Source organism: Lepisosteus oculatus, chromosome 6 (assembly GCF_040954835.1).
Source record: "Lepisosteus oculatus isolate fLepOcu1 chromosome 6, fLepOcu1.hap2, whole genome shotgun sequence".
Classification (NCBI taxonomy): Eukaryota; Metazoa; Chordata; class Actinopteri; order Semionotiformes; family Lepisosteidae; genus Lepisosteus; species Lepisosteus oculatus.
This window is the reverse complement of record NC_090701.1, coordinates 55,083,101-55,109,632: the sequence shown is the minus strand read 5'-3', so window position 1 is coordinate 55,109,632 and position 26,532 is coordinate 55,083,101. Positions and strand designations below refer to the sequence as shown.

Sequence of the window (26,532 nt, the reverse complement as noted above, 5' to 3'; positions counted from 1 at the left end):
GGTGGATAAAGGGATCTAAAGCCCTATATTAATAATAATAATAATAATAATAATAATAATAATAATAATAATAATAATAATAATAATAATTCACTGCCAAAGTCAAGAGTGTCCTTTTGGACAAAATCCTCTCCATATGTTTTCATTCTATAGAATGTGATGATTGTTAGAGTTAATGATGTGTCATGTGTTTTTGCTAGAGTACCATGGACATGGCCATACAGTAGCCTCTTCCTGTTCCTGTGTTGCTCACGGGCTGACATGCCTCAATCATGAAGCTTGATTGTTCTCCCTGTATATCTGCTCTCCATCCCTGCTCTAGGAATATCTAGCTGGAGGTGCTGCAAACTGGTTATCCGGTTGTGTTCTGAACGGAAGCCTCTCTGGGCTTATTTCCTTTGCTCGTCTGTAGTTGATTAAATCATGGCTGCTGGCAGGTTCTCGGTCCTGACTGGTACATTTTTAGTCACCACACAGACGCTAAGCGGACTAAATTATCTGCTTGTGAAAGCCAGTCCAAAGGCAGACTTTTAGGTGACACACAAGAAAACTGGTGAGGAATGTGTTATGAACACTCCTTCAAAGGAAATCATGAATACTACTTAACTATTAGCACATTCTTGATTTGCATCTAGGCTACTTTTAAATAAATGTGTTCAAACCCCGTTTCTTTCACTGAACTTCCTAATCTTTTTACATCTGCACCCGCCAACTGGAACCTAATCTCCTGGAGATAACTACATGACACCCCTCCATTCCACGGGCTCACCAGACTTTAATAAACATGTCATTTGTGTGCTGCAGAGCTACACAGGTCTAGTAACTTGTATGATGTCTCAGGTACAAACTGTGCAATACAACCCTTTAAATGCCACACAGAATTGTAAGCAATAATATTCAAATTACTTAATTTGTCAGTACAGTCTTTATGAATTAACATGACAGGTAAGAGTATATTTCCACATATAACAATCAGAAAACACTGGAATGCTCTTCAAGTCATCATCGAAATTGAAATTTTAAACGTTGAGAATAGATACTCCCACTTTTTCATGCAGAAACGATGAATTTAGTCAAAATTGAAAACACTAACGACTGAGTACACAGAAAGTATCTCTGCGAAAGAAAGGAGATATTTGAGTGGCATGACCACAGGAAGAGTCTATTCCTAAGAGGAGTCATTCACAAAATTGCCAAGGTGCGTTTCCTCAAAGTAGAGTTTGAACATGAAGCAGCATGCTTCTGAGAGACAGATTGTAGCTTCACAGTGAAAAACACAGCAAAATGATCGGCTGTAGTGGGAATGCAGTATTTGGGGTGCATTCGCCTTCTGTCAAGAACAATAAAGAGGAGCAGGAGATCAGTGCTCCCTAATCAGATGCTCTCTGTGTCTGAAGGTGCTGTTTAGGCACCAGGGTTCAGTGGCTCCTGCTCTCCCTGAGGCTGTCAAATCTTGTTTGCCTGAAACAACAGGGTGATAGATTTCTTCATTTGGTTAGATCGCCAAGTTGCAGTTGACAGTAGATAATTTTGAATTTGTGTAATAGGTATTGTCTGTGCCCCCAGGGCACTATTATTGATGTAATGAGAACCTCTTCGAGGTTAAAATAGGTACAGGAACCTCCTGGTTTCATTTTGACTTTGTACAGGATAAACAGACATTAAAGTAGTGGGAAGGTTAACCCTGTGTAAGGCTCAGCTGTTACCAGCAATAACAGTCAAGGCACAATCTGCATCACAAACTCTAGAAAAACATTGCGTTTCTGTATGATTCATATGAATGTTATTTGTAGTGTAAGCACACTTTCCTCACTATCACTATTAAGGAGACGGTTTAGTTTTCTAGAACAGCAGAGTTGATGAATTGTAAGTTTTCTTGGTGCTAGTGGATTCAGGCACATCGCAGCTTTGCCTGTGGAGGGAAAATAATATGTCTTTTCTTTTTATGTAATGTTGTTTTGCAGTGGTGAAAAGATCTTTACTTGGTTTTATGACCCTTCTAGTATCTTGCTCTAGCGAAATATGTAACACAGGAATGATACTTCCTGTCATTAAAAGTTATCTCTGTGTGTCACCAGGACACCTCTGTTTACCTGTCAGCTGAGAGACTGCAGCTCCTCCTCCCTCCAGCCAGTGGCAGTCAGTTTGCTTTGTTTGACAGGCCAGTGAGATAGCTGACAAGAAGTGCCTTATTCCTACTGGTTACCAGGCAAGCTTATTATCAGTGAGTCAGAGAGATCTTTGAGCTGTTCCCATCCCCGGTACCCTCAGGCCCAGCTGTGCGCACAGCTCATATCAGAGTCATCTCCTCTCGTTTCTGGTTTCCAAGTCTGGCTGACTGCACATAGCTGAAAGGAATGGTCAGATTTCAGGTTCTCATGGCAGAGAGCTCAGGCTGGGCAAGGGGGAGGGGATGCCATGGGCTGCCTTGTTTCTGTGAGTTTCTCTTCTCTTTGATAAACCCAGAAAAAAAATAACACATTTATAACTACTGAGAAACAGTAATGAGGGATTTTTTTTTCAAATTACTATTTGTTGTGTAGCGGCTTTAAACCACCATACACATGGTTAATGAAAAAATAAGTAGACTGCTGTATTCTGACATAATCACATCACTACATTTATTTTGGATTATTTACATTAATATCACCTTAGATACTGAATTATGTCAGAGTACTTTGGTCAAGTCTTGACTCCCTTTGAAGCAGGTTGGTCTTATCATCTTGGAACCAGGCTAGTATGTAATTTACTGTAGTTGCTTGAAACCATCCTCTTCTGGAGACAGACCAAGTAAACAACTCTGTACATCTGAACCTGGCACAGGAAAATGTAGGCGACTCTGGTGACGATTATAAGGAGCTGCTTTGGCTTCACATGCCCCTCAGATTCAGATCTCAGATTCTGTAAAACAGAAGCAGATGATCTGTAGGTTCATTTTGCTGTTCATTACATCACTGTCACTCAGTCCCAGTTTCCTCGGATCAGAGGAATATGGCTCGTTAGAATTTCATACACTTGGGCTCCTAAAGACTCCAGGTTGAAAGTGACTTTCTCCTCAGAAAGCAGAAAAGAGTGTGTATTTCACTTTAAGAAATGTAGAACAGCAGGGTGATTTCCATAAGACGTCTAACTATAAAATAAGCCGTTCACTGACGACCATTTGTGCCTTACACTGACTCATGACGGTGATATCAGCGCATGATGTGGGTCTCAAACAGCTACTGCAAGCCAACCTTCAGCAGTGTGAACACAGGACTCTGCATGCCACCTCCTCTACAGACTCAAACCAAGAGCTGGAGGGCTTGCAGGAGCAGACGTTGAAGCAGCTCCGCACTCCAGCTGTGCCAAACCCCTAACTTCCCTGTCCAGGGATCTTCCATTTTTGTCCTTTGGATGACTTGGAGTCGGGTGCTTTAATTAAAATGTGGTCCCGCTGCACTTTCAATCAAATTCTGCCCAGCTAGAAATTCCGCTCCGTAGACAATGATGTGACTCACCTGAATAAAATGCAAAGCTCTCCTCATTATTCTTCACCACAAACAAATAATAGGTCAGAGGTCCTTGGAAGTCTTTAGTGCAGATGCCCCTTTTTTCACAGGAACAATCGCATTTACACAAAGGATTTACTGTTGCTAATGAAAAGCAACTGTTGGAGGGAATGGACCAGTGGTTTCAGATTCCAGTGGAGGTCAACACCCTGGGGGGGAGAGAAGTACAGTTTAAAGAGCGTGGGGGGTGAGGCAGAGAAGAGAGCACAAGCACCACAGCTGACCTGAGAGAAATACGACAGTCTCTCCAAGTGTCAGTGTGGCTGTGTTTGGTGTTTAGTGGGGAGGCTTTAAACTGAACTTTTCTTCAGCTGTGAAGGACCAGACATTCTACATTGTTCTTTACTTGCATATTTTAACCCGTTTACTGGTGATGGGGGAAAAAAATCCAATAAAACACGTAATAGCATGGCATTGCCAGCTCATGGCTGTCTGAGTAAGCATTAGACCTGCTTTGAGTCTTGGTTTTTTATACCTGCGGACCGAATAGTAGGGTCGTTTTTTTCTTTCATTTACCATAGATTTCACCAAAGTTTGAATTGATTGCTAAGAAAACTGAGAACTACATGAGTCACAGGCGTACCACCAAGTAGTTTTATTGTGAAAAACTGAGACACAATTGATGAAAGTGCAACGTTCTCGTTTCTATCAGGTTATGCCCTGTAGCAAAGCAAAAAATTGTCACTGAGAGAACAGCTTTTCCCAGTCCATGCTAGAATTTTTTTGTTCAAATATTTCATGAGAAGTAGATGACATTATTTTTTAACCTAGCCTCATCATTTGTCCTCTTTTTTAAAGATCACCTTTATATAACAATAACGATTGTTATTGTGTTTTTTTGGCAGTTCTATTCACGTTTACATGTACAGATTGTTTGCAAGGGGATAGCAGTTCAGTGTGTCTCGTATGTTGAGCTCTGGGGGAGACTGTTGCATCGGATCTTCAGAGGTAGTCAGCAGGCTGTGATTCAGCAGGGAGAGCGTTCAGATTTTTGCTTGCAGAAGACTAACAGTAAGTGCACACGCTCACGTCTAACACAAGCTCTAATTACTCATGCCCCCAAGCCTCATTACACCGGTCTCACTTCATCCCTGCTTTGTTTGAATAAATTCTACCGGTGGATGCGAGAGATAGCAGTCTGTTTACTTTTTTCATTTACTCTAAGAACGGTCCGCGCCATAATTAAATTAACTTCACTGTAGAGGGTAGATTTTTAATGGTGCAGGCGTTGCTGTGGAGACAGCAGTACAAAGCATTTTAGCTGACTGGATGGTAACAACAGGCGCAAACAGCAAACAGACAGGCAGGGGGAGCACAGAGCCAGAAACCACACAAACTGTAATTCTCCTTCCTCGCCGTTTAGTGCTTCACTAAAGTGCGGCCAGATTCGGCTGTCAGTCTGTCAGTCCGTTTAAGCTGAATTGTAAACGAGGGAGAAAGTACAAAAGCTGTTTTTCATCCACCTTCGAGGTTTCTTGCCTTTCTACACATGTGTTAGGAGACCCCATGTGCGAAATGAAATCAGATTCACAGAGCTCTGTGTGGGTGAGCTGTGGTCTCTTTGTAGTTTTTGAAACTTTTTAAAGTGGTGAGAGCCTTTAACTTCGCTGCTGTTTTTAGTAGAACTGTGACCTAAGACTGGATCTGCTTAAGGGTTGCTTTCAACAAATGTTTCCGCTAAATGGAAATAGAGGAAGCAGTAGGCATCATTCCCCCATTTGGACTGAATAAGTGGCATGTTGAATGAATTTCTGGGGGAAGGGGTGTCTTTGACACTCTGCAAGGCCTGGGGGATGGGATCATCCTGAAGAGCAGTGCTTTTCACACACCCTTGTTGGGGTTTTTGAACCATTCATCAAAGAAAGCAAGTCCTGAGCACCAGTCAGAGGAGCTGTCCCTCATTGCCTCTTCTGGGCCAAAGCACAAACGAGGCATAAAACATGCTTCTGCTCTCAAGGCTGGAGCATTTTTTATAAACTGCGTTGGAACTGTAATATGAAAAACTGCCAAATAGAACGAAATAGAAACTCAATCCAAACAAATTGAACAATATGTGCTTTTAAAATAGGTTTCTGGGAGAAAACGAAGGTTGTGATGGATGAGTAGACAGAAGGCATGCGAGTAAGGGATTCTAAGACAATGTGTAGCTCAAACACCCTCAAGATAAAAGGAAAGAGGTAAAATGGGAGCAAAATGTTCACTGGAATTATCTCAGTTGGACACTGATTGGTTTGCATCTGCTTAATGACACTTGGAGTTCCAGTGTCACGTTCCTACTTCTCTGATCGCTTCCTGTAACATGAAAACAATATGTCCTTGAGTCACTCAGACTGGAACAGGAGCCAGGCTATTCTAATTGTGTGCACCTTAAAAGCAAAGTTGTCAGTTGTGGCTGGTGTAACATTTGTTGTGTTTTTTTTTCTTTTCTGCATTTACAAATATTGACTTATGATTTCCATGGGAGGGGAGGATGTGCTGGATGTTCAAGATGCAGAATGTTTTACTCTGTTGACAAACTACTGCACGATTTCCCCTCTTTCTGATTCCAGTTTTTATTTTAAAAAAACGCACAGTGAAGTTTTCATTTTGGGTTTTTATTGTTTATAGTAAATCTTTATCACGTTGACAAAACACTATCGATGTTTCTGAAACACCCCGGCTGCAGAGAGATGACAGATTTGAGAAGTTAAATAGTAAATTAATCCAAGGTCTGTTTGTCTGACAAACATGAGCAACACAGTGGGTGCCTCACAGCTCAGTCTTGGGGAATACATTTACAAATCCAATACATTTTCAAAAGCCAAGCCAGATACAAATAATTATAAATATTGTTTTTATACACAGTAAACCTTTAAGAAAGTCAAGACCCCCTACTGAAAAATTAATATAAGCCTTCTGTATAAATGAGAAGATCAGAAAGTTTTTTGTTTAAGGGTTTCCTTGTGGTTTTTATTACTGCTGACATTCACTTAGAAGAGGCATCAGTGTCACTTGTTATCTTTGTTTGTTCTGGTTGGGAGTTGAGTATAGTCAAAGGTACCCTCTAGGTATGTTTTGTATAATTTTTTTTACAAAATTAAATAAAAAGGAACTTCTTGCATGTGTACAGTGTAAGATTTTTCCATTACCTAGAACAGGTCTATGTTAAAGAAAAGAAACCATGAAAAGTAAGTTTGTAACTCCCTTAGAATTACTGTTCAACCCTAGAACATTCATTCATTTTAAATCGTATGTATGAAATTTCACTACTTGAGTACTAGTAGTTCTCAGTAATAATTAATTTCAATTATACAACACTTTTCATCCCAAAGGATGTTTTAAGATGCATAATTTGAATTATCTTCCTTTTTAAATAATTGAAAGTCTTTACATTCTGGTTGCTTTCATTTGTGGAATTATGATTAATTTACAGAGTCTCTTTTTAATAAAAAATGATTTGATAAAATTATAATAATATGATGATGATGGTGGTGGTGATAAAAAATAAACATGCATAGCATGTGTGATTGTGTATAGCACCTTTAAAAGTAGTTTCTCAAAGCACTTTACAGTTAGAAACAAAAACAAAAATGATTAAAAAAATATAAAAGAGTACAATAAAATACAAGGTTTTTGAGTGTGGTGGAAGATGCAAAGGTGCAGACACAGACACCAGTTAAATAAAAGCCCTTTTGAAGAATAAGTTTTTTGGCTCAGGAAAGGGGACTCTCTGACAGCTCTGGAGGGCAGCAGGAGAAGACCCTGTCACCCCCAGAATGTAGAAGAGCTTGGGGGAGAGGGAAGACCAGAGTCAGGCGAATGAAGGGTGCAAGGTGGAGAGGAGGAAGATAATAATTCAGACTGGTCCTGAGGTACCAAGCCATGCAGAATTGCTCAGCCACTTAAAAAGTATTGTTCAAAATTCCAAGTCAGCCCCCTGACCAGAAAAATGCTAGTTTAAGTAAAGGCTACGTCTTTTATTGGTTGTCAACCAGATTCTATACATACGTCAAAGCCCAACTGGACTAAAAACCTCTTCTCTCACTGTCATCTCCAGTTTGCATTGCTGTCAGTGAGAGAAATATCTCATCTCTAATTGCTGCTAACTCTGGATCGTGTGAAGCTCACAGTGTGAATAAAGACGTGGGAGACGCTGCCAGTCTATGTATTGGATAATAGTCTGCGTGGTCTCTATCCCTCCTGTACAGGAACAGGGTTATGACAAAGTTGTGAACACTTGAGATTTCCAAAGAGGGGGGTAGAAAGGGGACAGTCAGTGATTCTAGATTTCTATGGATGTACGTACTGTAAGTAATTCAAACAAAAGCAGCGATTACTTGCTTCTTTCTGGCACTGCAGAAGATCAGTGAAAAGGCTTCCTCTTCACTAACCTATGTTCTGCTGTTGTAATCTGAGACAGGAGTGGCAGCTTGAATTGTTTCCAGCCCTGAAGAAAGCCGGCAAGGCTCGGTTTGCATGACCAGACTCAGAGAGCTTTGTGATGTGTGCTCAGCCATCAGGAGATCAGAATTGAGCCACCCCTCCTCCCTCCTCCCCAGCCCTAACAAGTGCCAGGACCTGTGATAACCTGCCGGTGCAGCTGTGTGTCTGCACTCTTGGACCAGGAAATGAAGGAGAAGCCCACACAGCTCTGCAGCTCTTGGGCTTTGTTTTGTCTGCTTCAGGCAGCTGGTTTCTTATTAACTAGATTCTTTCGTGGACCTCTCACAGCCCTGAGACAGAAAGGCCCTATAGGCCTGGAACACCAACTCTAAACTGTCCATTAACTTTATAAAACATTGCCAGCCTTTGAAGTTTTCCATTTAACAAAAAAAAGAGAGTTCTAGATGAAAAAAAGCCTCTTCCAAAGTCTAATTTTAAGGAACATACTGCCTTTTTATTACTGTCACTCGTATATATACTGTATACCATTAACATTGAAGTGACAATAACATTATTTTTTGCAATAGTCAGTATTATTCAAGCTTATTTTCCATTGAAAATTTCTAAAAATATATTAAAGTTATGCTGGTCAACAACTACAATTCTTGTTCATGTTAATAAGTTTTTAGTATTTTATATGAAACTTTCAGAGATTAAACTGCATATTCTTGTAGCCTCCTTAATGTTTTTTAAGAATGATTTAAAAATTTTCTATATTTTTTCATTCTTAGCATTGTGTAGCTCATGTTAACTTTGTTAGTAGACTAATTTTTCAGTTCAAAATATTTCTGTAGCAATTACAGGGCAATTTGTACCCTAAAAGGTAACCTCAAATTTTCACTGAGTGATAATATGGACAATATTTGGTCTGACTCATACTTGAAATTCTTTGCTCCAGATCCCCAGTAAGTCAGTGACTTCACAGGCATCCTGTAGCTAATTTCCCTCCCTTGGGTCGGTGTAATTTATCTGTGGTCTGTGCTACAAAGAGAAGACATTGCAGTTTTCCTCCAGAAATGTAAAGATCTAACATTGCTACATTTAGGCCGAGGGTTAGAAAACCCTAAAGTTAAAAAAAGTCTTAGCATAAACAACTACATATTATTCTTAGAAGGCTTCTGTGTCATATTGAAATGATTTTGGTATACATTTGGTATACATAGCCAGGAACTATATCACCCTGCAACTCATATCTGGCAGCTCCATTGGAGCTCAGCAGATGTGAGCCTGGTCAGTACCTGAATGGGAGACCTCCTGGGAAAAACTAAGGCTGCTGCTGGAAGAGGTGTTAGTGGGACCAGTAGGGGGCACTCACCCTGCAGTCTGTGTGGGTCCTAATGCCCCAGTATAGTGATGGGGACACTGTACTGTAAAAAAGGTGCCGTCCTTCAGGTGAGATGTAAAACCGAAGTCCTGACTCTCTGTGGTAATTAAAAATCCCAGGGCTTTATTGAGAAGAGTAGGGGTGTTACTCCATTGTTCTGACCAAATTCCCCCCTGGCCTTTACCTATCATGGCCTCCTTATAATCCCCATCTCTGAACTGGCTTCATCACTCTGTTCTCCTCCACAATGAGAGCTAATGTGAGGTGTAGGGCATCTTGATGGAAGACTAGAGACACTCTAAATGTGAAAGCAGTCTTAGTGTTTTAATGTCTTGATAGTGTAGACTGTGAAAATCATGTCTTGAGCTCTTTTCATGTTTTCCTCACCATGAACAAAGTATTTGAAGAAAAAAACATGAACGTCAAAAAAGTGTTTTTTATCTAGATTTTTTAAAGAGTGGAAATATTTTTAAAATTAAATTGTTTAATTCCCATTAGTTAGAACTACAAGTTACAATTCTAGCAATTGTACACTGCAAAGATTTCAGAGCCACAAAGTGTGTGCAAAATTGAATAAGCATATTTCCAAATGCTATTCTGAGGGGTTATAACGGAGAGGTTTTAAAATATCTCCATCACTCTGAAACTGTGACAAAGACTTCACAGCTGCTTGCTATGAAATGTAAGATGCTCTAAAGTTAAGTTAAGCATCCTGTCCTCTGTACTGTATTGTTGCGTATGTAGTTCAATAACCAAATCAGCTGTTTACTCTTTTATTGAAACTATGTGTCACGCCTTTACTTGCTGCATACCATTAGAAATCAAAATGGTGAAATCTTCCTTGATGTCCGCACTTTGAAACGTGGATTTATTGCAATGTACAGTTCCTCTGGTACAGTATTGCCTTTGAGCTTTTTCATATAGCTTTCAGATATCATGATCTCTATTGATGCTGCCTGCTGTAACGCCATAGAAACAACAGAGGATGATTCGTATGGTTACAGAGCAGACAAGTATCAGCTTGTTTATTCCCTAAACTGACAGCCCCTCCAGGTTCGATGGCGGTGTCGTAGTAAAGCGTTCTTCGAGATGGGGGGAAAAAATCCCTGCTGCCAACCGTTGCCTGTCCTGGAGAAGAGGGTACTTGCTTTCTTCTGCATGGTCTCGGTGGCACGGGGCTGGCTGTGACTCCCCTGCCACGTCTGTCCTCTCTCCAGTGTCGTCATGCATCACCACCTACAAGAAGACGCCCCCGCCCGTCCCCCCCAGGACCGCCACCAAGCCCTTCATCTCCATCACGGCGCAGAGCAGCACCGAGTCGGCCCAGGACGCCTACATGGACGGCCAGGGCCAGCGGGGGGACATCACCAGCCAGTCGGGCCTCAGCAACTCCACGGAGAGCATCGACAGCATGAAGGCCCTGACGGCCGCCATTGAGGCCGCCAACGCCCAGATCCATGGCCCGGCCAGCCAGCACGTCAGCAGCAGCACCATCGCCCTCGCCTCCGCCTCCGCGCTGGTGCAGGCCCCCGGGGACAGCAAGAAAGACCTGCTGCGCAAGAGCAAGTGCTTATCCATTGGGATACAGGTACGGCGCTCCTCGGAGGAAGGTACGCCGGTACCCGACTGTGGCTCCCTCTCAGCGGCTGTGCAGCGGAGGAGTAGCGTAGGTGAGGAGAGGAGTTTATTTGCCAGATCGCCCTGCAGCTCGTCGCCCGGCAGCCCACTGGAGCTCAGCAGGTGTGAGCCTGGTCAGTACCTGGATGGGAGACCTCCTGGGAAAAACTAAGGTTGCTGCTGGAAGAGGTGTTCGTGGGGCCAGCAGGGGGCGCTCACCCTGCGGTCTGTGTGGGTCCTAATGCCCCAGTATAGTGACGGGGACACTATACTGTTCTTTGGTTGAGACGTAAAACCGAGGTCCTGACTCTCTGTGGTCAATTAAAATCCCAGGGTGTTTCTCGAAAAGAGTAGGGCTGTAACCCCGGCGTCCTGGCCAAATTTGCCATTGGCCTTTACCAATCATGGCCTCCTAATAATCCCCATCTCTAAACTAGCTTCATCACTCTGTTGTCCTCCGCACTGGTAGCAGGTGTGTGGTGAGCGTTCTGGTGCACTTCAGCTGCTGTCGTATCATCCAGGTGGGGCAGCACACTGGTGGTAGTGTGCAGGCAACACAGTACAACAGACAACACCACACAATGTAGACAGTGCATCACAAAACAGTACATAATAAATAGTAACAACTGGAACAATGAATGCGTTGTAGATAATACATATGTGGTGGTGACGGCAAAAAACATGGTAGGCCATGCAAAAAGTGCTTTGTGCAGAGATGCATTGAGTTCTGAGGCAGTGCAGTTAGCTGTTAAGGATGTGCAGTGCAGTAGGGTAGAAGCATTGTACACATTACTACATGACCCCTGACCCCTGACCTATGCCCTAGCAGGTCATTGGGTGCTGATGCAAATTCTCCTTCTCTTTCAATTTTAATGCAAAAACAACAATAGCAGCACTTGCACTTGCTGAGTTTCCACCCTTGGGTTTGTGTTTGTTTCACTGTTGATACTGAAGAAGTTCACGGGGTGGATTTTCTGAATACCTTCAAGAATTGTGAATAATTGATTGAACCTGATTGAACAATTTAGTAAAACAAGACCTACTTTTTCTAAATTCAGCAAACTTATGGACAGCAGACTTTTGTACATTATGGGAATCCAGCTGTCTTGAGCTTTTCATTAGTACATGTGATCCCTATGCTCATCTTAATAATAGCTAATAGATTGGGTAAAAAGATCAGGTAATATTTTACAGCGGTTTGTGGAAAATAATGCTTCCTTCTTTTTTTTGTCTCAGGTTGATGGACCTGATGAGTCACCTGATATGGAAGAAAATTCTGTTTCACATAAGTTCCAGTCCGTGGGGATTCAAGTTGAGGAGGAGAGATGGTGAGTAAGACCTTTTATCAAGTAGGAGATTGTTTTGTTTGTTAAAGGTGCATTTGACTTCATATATTTTTTTAATCTGCAAATGAAAATTAAAGACTTGGTATTACTCCTTCTTGGAGAAAACACTTAAGTGATCTCAACACCTGACTGAACCGATTGTTTCAATATTCCATTTCAAAACAAACATTGTGACTGTTCGCCGAGGGTTTTGTTACTGTTTGTTTGTAATGAAATTAAAGAGATAGTGTGCTGAATACTTTGGCTTTAACTCTCCTGGCTGAGGAAATGACAGTGCTTGTCAGAGATCGGGCCTGTTACTTCCCCCCGAAAGAATCCCCAAACCACCAACACAGATTTCAAACCCTGAGCTCAGAGCGCGCTGGCTCAGCCGTCCTCTCGCTGGAGCAGAGCTGAATGTGTGTGCAGCATGGAGAAACGAAAAACACATCAACTGCGGGAGTGCGAGATTAGAATTTGACCTCCACCTGTTAGTTAAGAGAACAGGCACAGAACAGGCTTAACCATAACATAACCACTGTAGCATTCGAAAGTACTGAAAGGCTTTTTTTATTTTCCATTTTTTGCCAGCAAATATAAATGCTGACTTTATATCAAGTGTTATTTTTAAATACGGTATGCTGCACTGTGAGTTTCATTTATATTTCCAGCTTCTAGTTACTCACGCTATGGCTTAAATGTCGCTTAGATGTGTCGGCAGACACTTAGGACTGGTGAAATGTGAGAGAGATGTAGCTGTTTCCCTTCAGCCTGGGCTAGCTGTCTGCCAACACGCAGGTGGTTGCAGGTGCTGTCAGAGTCCCTGGCACTGCCCGAGTGTGATGTGACCCAGTGTGTACCGGCAGTGCAGCTGCTTCCAGTGGAGAAAGGAGAATCTGGGGCTGCAGCCATTGGTCCGGGAAGCTTTCAGCCAACTTCCTTGCCCTGCCATCTGTCATATTCAGTGCGTGTAGGATAGTTGGCCTGTGCTGCCTGTTGGAAGCTCGGGCATTCTCCCGTTGCAGTACTTTGTGCAATTTATGGCCAGCAGCCCTATCACCGTGCAGCTCACCACTGGCAGCCCACTGAACCTCAGCAGGTGTGAGCCCGGTCAGTACCTGGATGGGAGACTCCTGGGGAAAGCTAAGCCTGCTGCTAGAAGAGGTGTTAGTGGGGCCAGCAGGGGGCGCTCACCCTGTGGTCCATGTGGGTCCTAATGCCCCAGTATAGTGACGGGGACACTAGACTGTAAACAGGCACCGTCCTTCAGATGAGATGTAAAACCGAGGTCCTGAGTCTCTGTGGTTATGAATCCCAGGGCTTTAAGCTTGAGCCCCCATGATGAAAGCGTCTCATGCTGCTGCCGCCACCTCGACCTCGCAGGCCGATGCGTATCACCGCTGGCGTTTCTGCAGGGGGAGAGAGCGTTCAGCGGGGCTCAGCGGCACTGAGAGTGCTGGAAGAGCGACCTCATCCCCTTGAAGCCTAGACAGCAGAGAATTCCAACTCAATTATTCTGAGTAATAAATGATTTAACTAATGAATTGTCTGTGAGAATAATCACGTAAACGATAAAAAGCTGCGGACGGGAAGGTGTAATTCTTTGATGACTGAATCGCGCCTTTCTTTCACAATCGCACACCAGACTCCACGGCCACTGATTAGTGAACTAATTAGGAAGCCGCCATGCAAGAGAAATCAGTCTAGAAATTCAATGGGGAAGGATAGCGACTGTTCCATAATGGTTTTGTCTTTAATGTTACAGTGTTAAGTGGCGTGGATGATAGTTTCAGCTAAATACACTCTGAAGACTCCTCAAAATTAGGTTTAGGTGCCTGTAACTGGCTTTACCTTTCAGTTAGCAAAAATCGTCATGCAAAACTGCATATCCTACACCACAGTGTGAAGGGGTCCGTTTCTCATTGTTGTTTAGACTTGCAAGGTTGCAGCTGTAATTACTCTCAGTGCCAAAGATCCAGGCCACTGCCATGGAAATCTGTGCCAGGTCACTCTTAGAAGAAGACAGCCCAATATAAACAAGTTAGGCATTAACTGTGTGTGTGCTGTTTGACCCCTGCCTGAGTCCTTGCTGTTTATCTGGGACTTTAAAGTTGTATTGTCTCGCAATAGTAGACCAGTTCCTGGGAGGTCTTAACATTTTTACCAGAGGCTGTGTGGACCCTGGCAGGAGATTCCCAGACAGTGAGAATCTCGAAATCCTCTTGTGCTCCTGACAGTAAATCTGACTGTAACTCAACACCAGGCACCAAGTAATCATTTAACTTGCTGAACAGTCTTGGAGGTAGGGGTGTGGGGAAGGGCAGATCACTTCAATGATTGAAAAGGGCCGCCCGCAGCCTTTTGGTTTCAGGAGAGCAGAAAGCGTATAGTAGCCTCACCAAACCACTTCTTTTTGAAGGCAGTATTTTAGGCAAAGTGTTTCTTCTTGGATAACATGCAGGGTGTGAAACGTTAGCGTAAGCAATTACTTGAGCATCTGTTATCTTTAAGGTGTGACTGTTTTGCTCAGGTCCTCTTAAAAAACGGTTTTGAAAGTGCTTCCTCTTGCTGCTGGGGGAAAAAAATATTGGCAACCTGCCATGAACTTTCCAGCGTACCATTTCCTTAAATGAACAACTGTTCTTAGCATGCTGTTATTAATAATAATTGTATACGTTAAAATTAGCCCCTAATAAAATCCTTTTCTTTTGCAAGAAGAAACAGATTTGGAGTGATAGGCTTTTTGTTGCCTACGGCACTAATTATTACGATTATTACAAACACTTGTACATCAGAAAAAGGGATAAGGAGTAGATACACTACCTCTGTTAATTGCTGGTGTTGAAACCTGGAAAAGGCCATCAAAAGTTTCATGTGATTTTTTACGTGTTTGTTGGGTATGTTTAGAAAGGTTTTTGGTTTAAATAGATCTGCACCATGGTTTTGGATAATTATGATTGGATGAGTTAGCGGCAAATTGATATATACTCTACTTAGAAAACTACATCCTTCAAAGTTTTACTGTCATACTAGAAATCAAATATATCATTTAAGCATACATATGTTCATTTTTAGTAAATATTTTTGAACAAGGAAGATTCTAGTACATACAGTTCTGTCTTATGTTTACAAGGCATATAAAAAATCAGTTTTGCTTTCTCTTGAATCTCTGGCACTTGTATTTCTCCTTAATGTTAAATTGAACAGTGCTTATTGCATTAAGATAAAGGACATAAAAGTCTTATGGTCTTTAATACCAACTAATTAACACTATATTAAATATTATGATTCACTTATCAGCCTACCTATTTGTTTTGATGTCTCATGTTACTTTTGCAGTATTTTTTTGGTCTTGAATTCAATGATGAATGATTTATAAATATGCAGATATATGTGTCTCCGGTGCTGCCCTGCAAAGGTACGCTAGTTTGTCAAACACATGTGACAGAAGATGCGTTTCTAGCCCAGTTAATTAAAATGCAATAACACCAAAGAGTGTGGGCTTTCATAGTCTGTTCACTCGCAGTCCAGTTGTTTTAGCTTGCAAGTTCATAGGTCAGGTACTCACATCTGGATCCTGTCAGTGTTACCAGAGTGCTGCAGCAGTCTCTTATTTCCCCAATAAAGATATCTCTCCATGTCACCATGGTGTGTCAGAACCAGTTGCTTAATATTTGTTTGTTTCAGTTACAAAAACAAATTAGGTCAACTTCAGTGGTTTCCATCAGAAATCTGATTAACTGTATGTAATTTCTTATGAAACGAAAGACATTTTCCACTGAGAACCAAGCTGGCCAAGACCACCAGTAATAAATACTAAAAATCTTTTTCAAGGCTGGGTGGCAGTTCTTTTGGTTCGACTAATGTGCACCACTTTCTCTCCAGTCTCAACTAACTTGGGCATTCAGCTGTGTGATTTATGATCCTGTTTGATTGACTCCACCTGACTGTAACATGAGCTTTACACCAGTGAACACAGATAATGTTAAATCTCTCTGAAGCTTGTTTTCTTCAGCAACATAGTGACCTTGGCACACACATCCCATCCAGGAAGTCGTTAGGAGGCTGATAAAATGCAGCCTGAAATTATTAAAGTGCGGCACCCCTACTCACCACCTGTTCTGCCGAGTTATTCTTTAACTTGTGAAAGCAGACTGTTTGATCATGCGGGAGGAGAACTTGCCCAGTGTTTTAAAGGAAGCAAGTGTTAAAAATTTAAGAGTCGGTGTCAACCATGAAGGGCGCTGCAGAACAGACTCTGCATTGTACTTCATACTCGTTTATCCTGTCTTTGTGGTTTCTGAGCCCGGTAATGTTAAATCTCTGAAGAAGCCGATGTGATTGTAATGACAACAGTTCAGAGACCATGTGACATCTTCAGTCATAACTCTGTGGCCTACAGTTTTTTTCACAGTCATTGGCATCCTTTCATGTGTCATTCATGGAGGCACGTGCTAGCGTCCTGCAAAAGGGCAGGGCCACCTTTCAGGCAGGTAAACGTTCAAGTGTGTGTTGGTTTAATAACATACGTCTTTGTGTGTTTTATGCAATATTTCCGCACACATGTTTGTATCTCAAGCGATAATACTTCAGGAAACGTTCACCAAAAACTACAGGACGTCATGTTCGGGTGTGTTCAGTTCGAGCAGCCTTCTTGCTGTTTGTTTTCATAAATCCTTACACTTAATACCCCTGGCTTCCTTCAGGACATGGCTGGATGTGATCCTTGGATCAATTAGCTATGAAGTACCAAGTGGCCAAGTGGCCTCCTTTTGTTTGAACCTGTCTTATGTTATTATATCTATGATGTTCTAAAGGGCAAGAATAGTGCCTTTACACTGTAATTCGGTATAAAACAAACAGTACATGGAAGTTATTAACTGAAGTTGGGGAGGGATAACAACGGCATTTCAATCTCACACAGCTGCACCTGATCACCATCATCGCCAAACCAGCTACATAAACTGAACTCAGACTCCTCCCTTTGCATTCGCTAGTACACAGAATGAAATAGTGTCAGCAGTTTTACTTAGCGTTTCGATTATGTTGCACAGAGAAATAAAATCAAATGGAAGCATAAATAAGAAAAAAGAGGATACATAGTGCCGGTATTTATTGAATCATTTCTAAATGTGTTTCTTAAAGGAAGCTAAAACATGTGGAATTGTCACACGTCTGACAGACATCCGTAAGAGATCAACTCATGTTGTCGACCATTAGCTCGAACACAAACATGTAGACAGTATGATCTTTCACAGACAGGCAAAGGCAGTGGACATGGGCTACAGGGATAGCCATTCATCCAGTCTGCAGTGCTGGAGAAAGATGAATGATGTTTTGGTGGTTAGCTTTTACATACATGCCTCCTCAGCTGGTGCTTGATGGAGTCAAGATCCAGTAATTTTCTAGACTGAAGAAGAAAGTATTGAGACATCATTACCATGTCGGAAGTAGCACCACCTTCTTGGAATTACATGGGATGACATTGATGCTGTTGCAATCTGCAGTAGAGGACAAGCTTCAAAATGTCTCTCATTCGAACTGTTCAGGGAAGTTCTTGTTCAAGCAGAGCAAGGAGCTGACCGATGGTGTAGACTCTGCCCTTTGCAAGTATCCATGAGATTGTCTTTCATGCCAATGCATACACTGCCACCACCCAGCCTTGTGATGCCCAGTGGTCTGGAGTCAGTATTTAACCATTTCTGGGGTGCCCACTCGGACTCGGCTGGTGAATGTAATCAGTGTTGGCAACTGTGGGTTGTTGGGTGTTCATGTGGTGGACAGGACCTGGGGTGATCAGGGTTGCTTCCTGCTCGTTGGCAGTCGGTGATGGTGGTCAGGCAGTCCCTGCATGTCGATCAGAAGGTCCCAGGGCTTTCATGTGTCGACAGTCCTGTTCTCCGAGCTCCTCTCTTTGATTTACTCCCGTCATGACAGCCCCTTTGGCTGTGGAACCATTGCTTTTGTCCATCCAAACTCAGAGGCGGCATTTTTTTGTCATATAATAATAATAATAATTGCTTACACTTATATAGCGCTTTTTCTGGACACTCCACTCAAAGCACTTTACAGGTAATGGGGACTCCCCTCCACCACCACCACTGTGCAGCCCCACCTGGATGATGCGACGGCAGCCATAGTGCGCCAGAACGCTCACCACACATCAGCTATCAGTGGGGAGGAGAGCAGAGTAATGAAGCCAGTTCACAGAGGGGGATTATTAGGAGGCCATGATTGATAAAGGCCGATGGGGAAATTTCCCGTCATTACAGCCCCTTTGGCTGTGGAACCATTGCTTTTGTCCATCCAAACTCAGAGGCGGCATTTTTTTGTCATATGTATGAATGTGCGTATTGGCATTTCATATGAAAAAGTGCAAAAGGGGAATGTGAGCTCTATTATTTTGGAATGTTCTCTCTAACATTTTCTAAAGTACCTTTCAGAATATTTTATATTACACATTCCATACAATATACTATATCATATTTAATATATTAATATGTAATATGTAATAATGACCACATATATTGGTATGTTTGTAAGTGCCTCACATACATGTAATGAAACTTATGTGGTTTTATTCTTTTTATTTTAGAAGTATTCTGTCCGCTTATGGAAAATGCTTCCATATTTATTGGCTGGCGTCTCAGCAAGGCAATAAACCAAATCATATACCCAGTCCTACCAAGTTCAGTCCAATCCTTTAAGCATGCATTTTACATGATGAAGACCGTTGTTTTGAATGTTTTAGATCTCACCCAGAACATCCCAACAACAGACAAGAACTCAGCAAAGCCTATCAATTAGTATACAACTAATTACTTTTACACTCTGAAATGTACTTAAAATGAATGTGTCCCCATATGTTTACAAGAGTATGTTTTTATTCTGATGAGAACAAATATGTGGATTAAATTAGTCAAAAATAAAAAGGACATTGTACTGTACTTGTCATTCGTATTAGTCTCCTGATCATAAATACAAATTGCTTCAAAGTAAAACACAATTATAGAATTATAACTGACAGTAAAGAGGGGAAAAAGAAATGTCATTATATATTCATACTTTAATAGGACATTTATAGCACTATTTAATGCATGCTTGTTTCTAAAAGCAGTACTGCTCAGTTACACTTAGGAATGTCATGTAAAATGTCTGACCGAAAAACAGTGTAAACAGAGACATCTCATTTCTTCCTTATTAGTTGCATTGTATTTCTAAATTTAAGGTTTTATATTTCTGATAAAAAAACATCAAGCAGAAGCTGGAAATTGTGCCAGTTATTGAAAAGGAACAAGTAATAGGTTTATTCCATGCTGAAAAGAGAAGAAAAGAAACACAACGTTTCGGCTGTGGAGCCTTCTTCAGGTGTGAGACAGCTTCCACATGCTGACACAGCTGCCTACTTGAACTAGTTATTGAAATTCTCTTGTGTGTTGTTTCATAAGTCAGAAATATGCCGTTTTACAGATTCTTAATGTAAATGAAAACAAATTGGAAACAAACAGCATAATAAGTGAAATCTACAAATGTATTTTTATACATGTCCATGTTTCCTAAGAGGCAGTGAAATCTGGGTGAATGAAATCATTCTGCAGTGAGCAGGCAGGAGGATGTGCAGCACTTCACTTGCTAAAGGATTATAAACCATTTGTCCCAGGAGGATGCAGAGACCACAATGCCAAGAGCTCCTTTGGCAAAGTGATAAGATTTCATTCTGTTGACATTATCTTGCTCTGCTTAAGTTTCTCGTCTCACTTCTGCCATTGAGATCTATCATCGGCAGAGACCAGTCCAGGCAGTTCAGAGATTTCAGTGATTCAATGCTGCTGTCAATACTGTCTTTTTTAACACAACACACATCAGTTGTACCGATGGCGGAGCGCTGTCTTCTGTGGAGAATTATTAGATATTTCTAAATTTGAACACACCCTCTTGAAAGGCATCCTCAAAAACCTGGGTTTGAAATGGGTTTTCTGGATGCACTTATTCATTTTGTTCATTGTTTTATTTTCTAATTACCTTCAACTTTATATACTCACAGCACTTCAAACGAGTGCAAAGGAGAATCGGAACCTTCTTTGCTCATCATTTTACAGTTTGTGAGATTCATGTCTAAATATTGTATTTAAATTTAGATCTTGTCATTTAAATAATCACCTTCTTTTTAGAAGAACAAAGATATTTTTCAGCTGGATGAAGAATTAACTTTCCAAACTATGGGTTTGGTAATAGTCTCTCAGGTTTCGAGGTGCCCTCAGAGTGGAGTGATCCGATGTTATATGGTTGAGATTTGTTAAGCATTGTTATTTGTATCAATGCAGGAGTGGTAAGAATGGACATGGTGCCTGAGCTTTTCTTGTTAGTGCTGAGCTGTCAGTTGCTGCACTTTAAAGCTATTAGTGGGTTTTTAAAGGGTACTGAAAATGTATTTAACTAAAAAAACACATCTTAAACTTCCTCTTTACCCTGATGTTTGTAGTACTGAGTTTCTTAATTCAAGAAAACAATAGTTAAAGGGACGAAGGTTCCTCAAATCGGCTTCATTATTTAGTATTTTTAAAGACGGCTTTATAACTCATGAAGGAGAACTGTGAAGCTTTGTGTTCCCAAGAAACTTACTTTTCGTGCAGACACTACTGCTACCTCGTTTAAAGGGAAACTCTTCAGTATCCTGTTTGCAAAGGAACACCTGAAGCTGCGCAGCTTTAGGACAACAGAATCCCGACTTAAAACTGTTTTTCTTTTTGTAATTGGTTGTCTGTAATATCTGCTTGCCCGCGTCTTGCAGCTTCCGAAGGTTCACGAGGTCCAATAGCGTGACGACGGCTGTGCAGGCCGATCTGGATACCCACGAGGTCTTGTACGGCTCGGCAGAACCGCCAGAGACCGACGCCCCATCCTCCGGCTCGGTGTCCAGGCAGTTCTCCCGCGACGCCAGCACTTCCACGGTCAGCATCCAGGGCTCGGGGAACCACTATCACGCCTGCGCCGCGGATGACGACTTCGATGTGGGCTTCGACCCCTCCATCCTCCCGCCCCCGGACCCCTGGATCGACAGCGTGACCGAAGACCCCATGGAGGTGGTGCAGAGGTCCGTGTGCCACAGGGATGGGCGCTGGTTTCTGAAGCTGCTGCAGGCCGAGACCGACCGAATGGAAGGCTGGTGTCAGCAGATGGAGCAGGACGAGCAGGAGAACGAGCTGCCTGACGACAGTACGTGAACCGGGCGGTGTTGTACTGGTCCGTGCCGTTGACGGTCGGGAGACAGCTGATGCCGCGATGCAGAGAGGGTCCTTGTCTTCCCGGTTACTCATCTCTGCTCCGTCATCGTGAAGAAGCTGATCATAATGTAGGCCGCTCATCTATAAAGTCTAAGGACACAGCCATTAAGCCGGAAGAAATCGAAATACAGACGTACAGAGAAATACATGATGGGAGTGTTGGGAGATGTAAAGGCGGCGTTAAGGCTGCTTTGAGCCCTTCGGTATTGAAGAGCTGTTTACTATTAATGGCGAGCGGGTAAGCTGTGAAAAAGATGCAGAAAAATAATACATATCCATTCAAGCAAACTTTTGCACACGAATGAAATTACAGATTGCTAGTGTGAGCTCCACCTCTCCCTGTGTTGCACAGTAATGCAGGCAAACGTGCAAATATATTTTTGGGTGAAAAGTCACAAAGCTTTGTTGTTCTATTATCCTCATTCAGCAGTTCAGTAGGCATACCAAGAATTTTTATTATCAGGGTGTTAGTTGAATGAACATCTGTCTTCATGATACATAATAGTCCCCTGAGCACACTGAATACTGGTCTTCATCACTCAGCTCCTCTTAATGAGCCTTTTGAATTTGCTGCTGGCAGTTGTATGTATGTGTACAGTATTTAAGAAAGTTAAAGGAATTGCAAGCTGATTCTTAATGTTTTAACAGGTTATCAGTGCATTTTGATAGATATAGAATTAGACAACAGCATAACCACCTTATTCTAGTCTGTGAGAACAAATGGTTTGAGTTTAATTCTCTTTCATTTTTACAGCAAAATATTAAACTAATGCACCAGACTGAGCTGGCAGCTGATTTATTGTAAACCTGCTTCAGAAATGCCCTTGTGTGTAATACCAAGTATCAGTACTTTAACATGCCACAGTTCTTCAAAATGTCATTTATTTCCTTGCGCCAATCCAGAAATCCAGAATAAAGAAACCAGGAGGTGCAAGGTCACAGTAACAAAACACTAATCGAACCTCTGTTACCAAGTACTGTTTATTGTAAATTTGGATCTTGACACGTTTTTGTCTCTGAAGGCAAGTCACGATCTCAAACTAGCAGAAGAAGAGTGAGAAACTTTTACAGGTGTGAGCGGGGAGCTGTGTCAGTGTCTGGGCTCCAAAGAGAAACGTAGAGCTTAGTTCCAGGCTGAACAGTAGAAAACGTTTTGCTTTCCTTCGGCTTGATCCTCTATTAACGTAATTCTAATATGCACACATGATGAATGAAACAGCTCCTTTCAGTGTTTGCATTTGCCGAAACACAAATGCAGCTTTTATTTAAAATGCATGAGTTAAACAGTCTGTTCTCTAAAAATAAAAGAAAGTCCCAGCCGTCTAGTACTGACATAACCCGTCTTATGCTCCGGGGGGTCATCTAGTTCACCACACAGTGGAATTTGGCTCGTTACTGGATGTTCTTCTCTCCCCTGATAATGAAACCCAGTTTATTGAGCCAGTGATTTCTTATCGCTCCACCCCGCTTGTCCCCCGTCTTCTCGATGTGCGGATGGCATCCTCTCACCTTCAAAGCGTCTTCAGTCTCCACATGTGTTTTCTACATGAGCAAACTCCACAGTCAGGCTACGTTTAATCACTGTTGTTGTTCCTGTTCTGGGGCTATTTATAGGAAGTCTATTTCGAAACAGATCTGTAAGCTATCGCTGTTTTTACCAGCTCTATACACACGTCAAGCTGCTGCTGCGAGCGGGGAGCAGGAGTTTCGCCTTGCAGCAAACAAGCCCAAACGGCCTTGTTTTATGTTTGTGAAAGGTTGTAATGCCACAGGCGAGGTAGCTGGCACACGGGTTTTGTTGGCCTTATTCTTGCTGGAAAGCTACTGTGACATCCATTCTGGCACTCAGTCTGACCGATCCAGTCCTTCCTCATTCAGGAGCTGCACGCTGTCCAACTGACAAAAGTCCTGTTTACGTTTTGCGGCCTGAGATGTGTGCCGATGTCACATCCTGCTGCTGTGATTTCTATAGTCTGCAACAATATTTTTTTTTTCCTTTCGGTCAGCTTCTTTTGGGGGGAAAAAAAGAAACAGGATATTGACCGGCGTGTCCTTATGTGTAAAATGTGGCATTACAAAATGAGCTGGCTCCCAATATTACATTACTTTTGTGCAGTTGAGAGTCTCATTGTATATTCTTATTGTAAATTATTTTCCAATAATAAGACTGTGGAAAAGCAGCTTGGAAAACTTAACCATCTCTTTATTGTTCAAAAAGTGTGTCTTTTAGTTGGTAGTAGAAAGGCTAAAATTTATTACTCTTTGTAACCAGGATGTCTGTTTCCCCAGACAGAAATGTCATTACCCCAGCACACAGAATGATGAAGTGTATTTTGTTAGTTTTCACCCTAGAATTTGTCACTTATAATGTGGAGGAAATCACTCAACGATACAAAAGAAAAGGAGTTTGGTCTTAATGCAATTTACTTCATGCACTGCATACTTTTTCTCCCTCTTTTTCTATGAAAAGACAATTCACGACATTTATTCTGTGAACGTGCACTATTAATCCCTGTCTGTTTGATTCAGTCCTGGGGAAAATCCGGAGTGCTGTGGGGAGTGCCCAGCTGTTGATGTCTCAGAAATTCCAGCAGTTCAGGGAGCTCTGTGAAGAAAACTTGGTAAACATTATTGAGATTAACTTTATCATGGTTAAACTTTATTTGTATGTTGCTGCATGATGGCTTCATAATTACAGCGACACAAGATGACATCATGCAAAAACAAATGTAATGACCTCTAATGCACATTTTGTCATTTGTGCATGTCCCTATAAAGCATTATGTACAGTATGCATTTTGTGAAAAAAAAGTTATGAAGGGATTATTAAGCCATCATGCAGCAACATTCGAATAAAGTATTATAACAATTTGTTCATTTCTCCGCAATAAACAGAATTTAAAGATTACAGTAGTTTAAGGTGGGGGAATAAACTTTCAAAATAGTACCTTTTATTGTGCCTTTATCCTTTTATTGTGCCTTTTACTTTGGTTACATGTGAAAGCGTTCCTCTATACCAAGGTACCACTTTTTAAATGACTATAGGCAAGGTAAACAGTAGGTATCAGAGTGATTTTTCTGATTCTACTGCAATATTGTAACGTGTATTCTATGTGTTTCATTTCTTATCTACTATCTACTTGTCAGAAATCAAATAAGTGCAGTTTTTTCAAAAGAAAATTCGCAAACATCGTGACTTCCATGCTGCTGTTTACAGAACCCCCACGCCCACCCACGACCCATATCGCAGGACCTCGCGGGATTCTGGGACATGCTGCAGCTCTCCATCGAGAACATCAGCTTGAAGTTTGACGAACTGCACCAGCTCAAGGCAAACAACTGGAAACCCCTGGATCCCCCCGAAAGAAAGGTGACGCAGCTGAACCCTGAGCAGCGGCCCGTCCTGACCCCCCCACTGTCTGCTCCCTGTCGGCAGCACACTGCAGGAAAATAGTCTGGGATCTCTATAAAGTATTTATGCAACACCTTTGACAAGTAGTTACTGATCAGGCAAACCACACAGAAAATGCTCCTAGATTACAGTCTTCAGTCTTCCATGTAAAAATCCAGGATGGACTACACTGCATGGCTCCTTGATAAGCTCTCATTTATCCGTTTCTGAATTGCTCTCACTACTTGTCGTCCCTAAAAGATGCCTGCTTCATTTTGAACATCTAGGAAAAAAATGAATCCTAAATCACTCAACACTATAAAACTGTGCCAATATCGAATGCCACATGGGTGGTAATACTGTATCTCAAAGAGCGATCATACGTGCTTTAATGTTTCCCATGAAGTACTGTCCGTGGAACAGGTTGTTGTCTTCTCTATAAAAATTCTGCTGTCCACCCTTCTTCTTTTCTTCATTATTTTATTATTATTTCGCTTTGTGTTAATTTTGAACCATTGTTTTTCTTATTTTCTCTAAACGTTTGTCAGACGCACTACTTTCATGACTTCGAAACAACCAGATAAGGTAAATTCTGTCTGTTTTGCATTTCATTTCCCGAAATCTTTTTATTTTGTTTTGTTTTGTTTTGTTGACGATGAGCCGGTTTTAAGAGGGCGTCCCACGTGACACTCGCCATCGGCCTGGCCAGTCCTGTCAAATGGCCTCCTGGGGCCAGTCCTGTCAAATGCAGTTGGGCACTTACCAGTGCGGGTGGTCTTTAGACTTCACCTTACCGGTGCGGGTGGTCTTTAGACTTCACCTTACTGGCGCGGGTGGTCTTTAGACTTCACCTTACCGGCGCAGGTGGTCTTTAGACTTCACCTTACCGGCGCGGGTGGTCTTTAGACTTCACCTTACCGGCGCGGGTGGCACCTGAGAGCGCTCTGGCCTCCGAGTGGCTAACGGAATGATTCTCGTCCCTGTCCAGGAGAGAAAGATGCCCCCTCCTGTGCCAAAGAAACCCCCGAAAGGTCACCCTCCCCTGGCGAGAGACCGGTCCCTGGAGAGCACGGAGAAGCAGCGGCAGGAGGCCCGGAAGAGGCTGATGGCCGCAAAGCGCGCCGCGTCCGTGCGGCAGAACTCCGCCACCGAGAGCGCGGACAGCATCGAAATCTACATCCCCGAGGCTCAGACCCGGCTATGAACCGCCCTGCAACCCCCCTCCCCACACAGACACCGACACACAGACACACACACATGCAGGTCAAGGACAGGGTGCTCGTAATCCAATCACTCCTCTATCCCCCCTTCCGCGGGGGGGCCAGGGGGCGGAAACACAATAAAGCCAATCGTATTTCTTTTTCATTTTCTCTCTCTCTCTGATCATTAAGAGTTATGATCAGGTTTGTTTCCACCTATGTGATGTAGCTGTTCTCCCGACTCCCACAAAACTGTTTTGTGAACCTACTTCTTAGTTTCCTAACTTCCTAACCAATATAGCTTAGCCACATATCTAATGTACCATAGCTGCTGTGCACATTTTTTTTTATTTCTTGACCTTGCTCTTGAGAACAACCGTAGAAAAGAAAGTGTTACAAAACAAAGCTGAGTGCAGCAGATG

General features: G+C 42.3%; 1 protein-coding gene across 5 annotated transcripts in view; it reads left to right on the top strand.

The window, feature by feature from the left end:
* dlgap1a (discs, large (Drosophila) homolog-associated protein 1a) overlaps positions 1 to 26,276 on the top strand; it is a 239,014-nt gene extending 212,738 nt beyond the window's left edge. For all 5 annotated transcript variants that reach the window (XM_015353463.2, XM_015353459.2, XM_015353462.2 and 2 more), the window contains 6 exons: positions 10,512 to 10,882; positions 12,148 to 12,239; positions 21,028 to 21,452; positions 24,050 to 24,141; positions 24,738 to 24,890; positions 25,900 to 26,276. In XM_015353463.2, the coding sequence (XP_015208949.1) occupies positions 10,512 to 10,882; positions 12,148 to 12,239; positions 21,028 to 21,452; positions 24,050 to 24,141; positions 24,738 to 24,890; positions 25,900 to 26,115 (1,349 nt within the window). In that variant the 3' untranslated portion in view covers positions 26,116 to 26,276. The remainder of the gene's footprint in view (positions 1 to 10,511; positions 10,883 to 12,147; positions 12,240 to 21,027; positions 21,453 to 24,049; positions 24,142 to 24,737; positions 24,891 to 25,899) is intronic.
* The last annotated feature ends 256 nt before the right edge of the window (positions 26,277 to 26,532 follow it).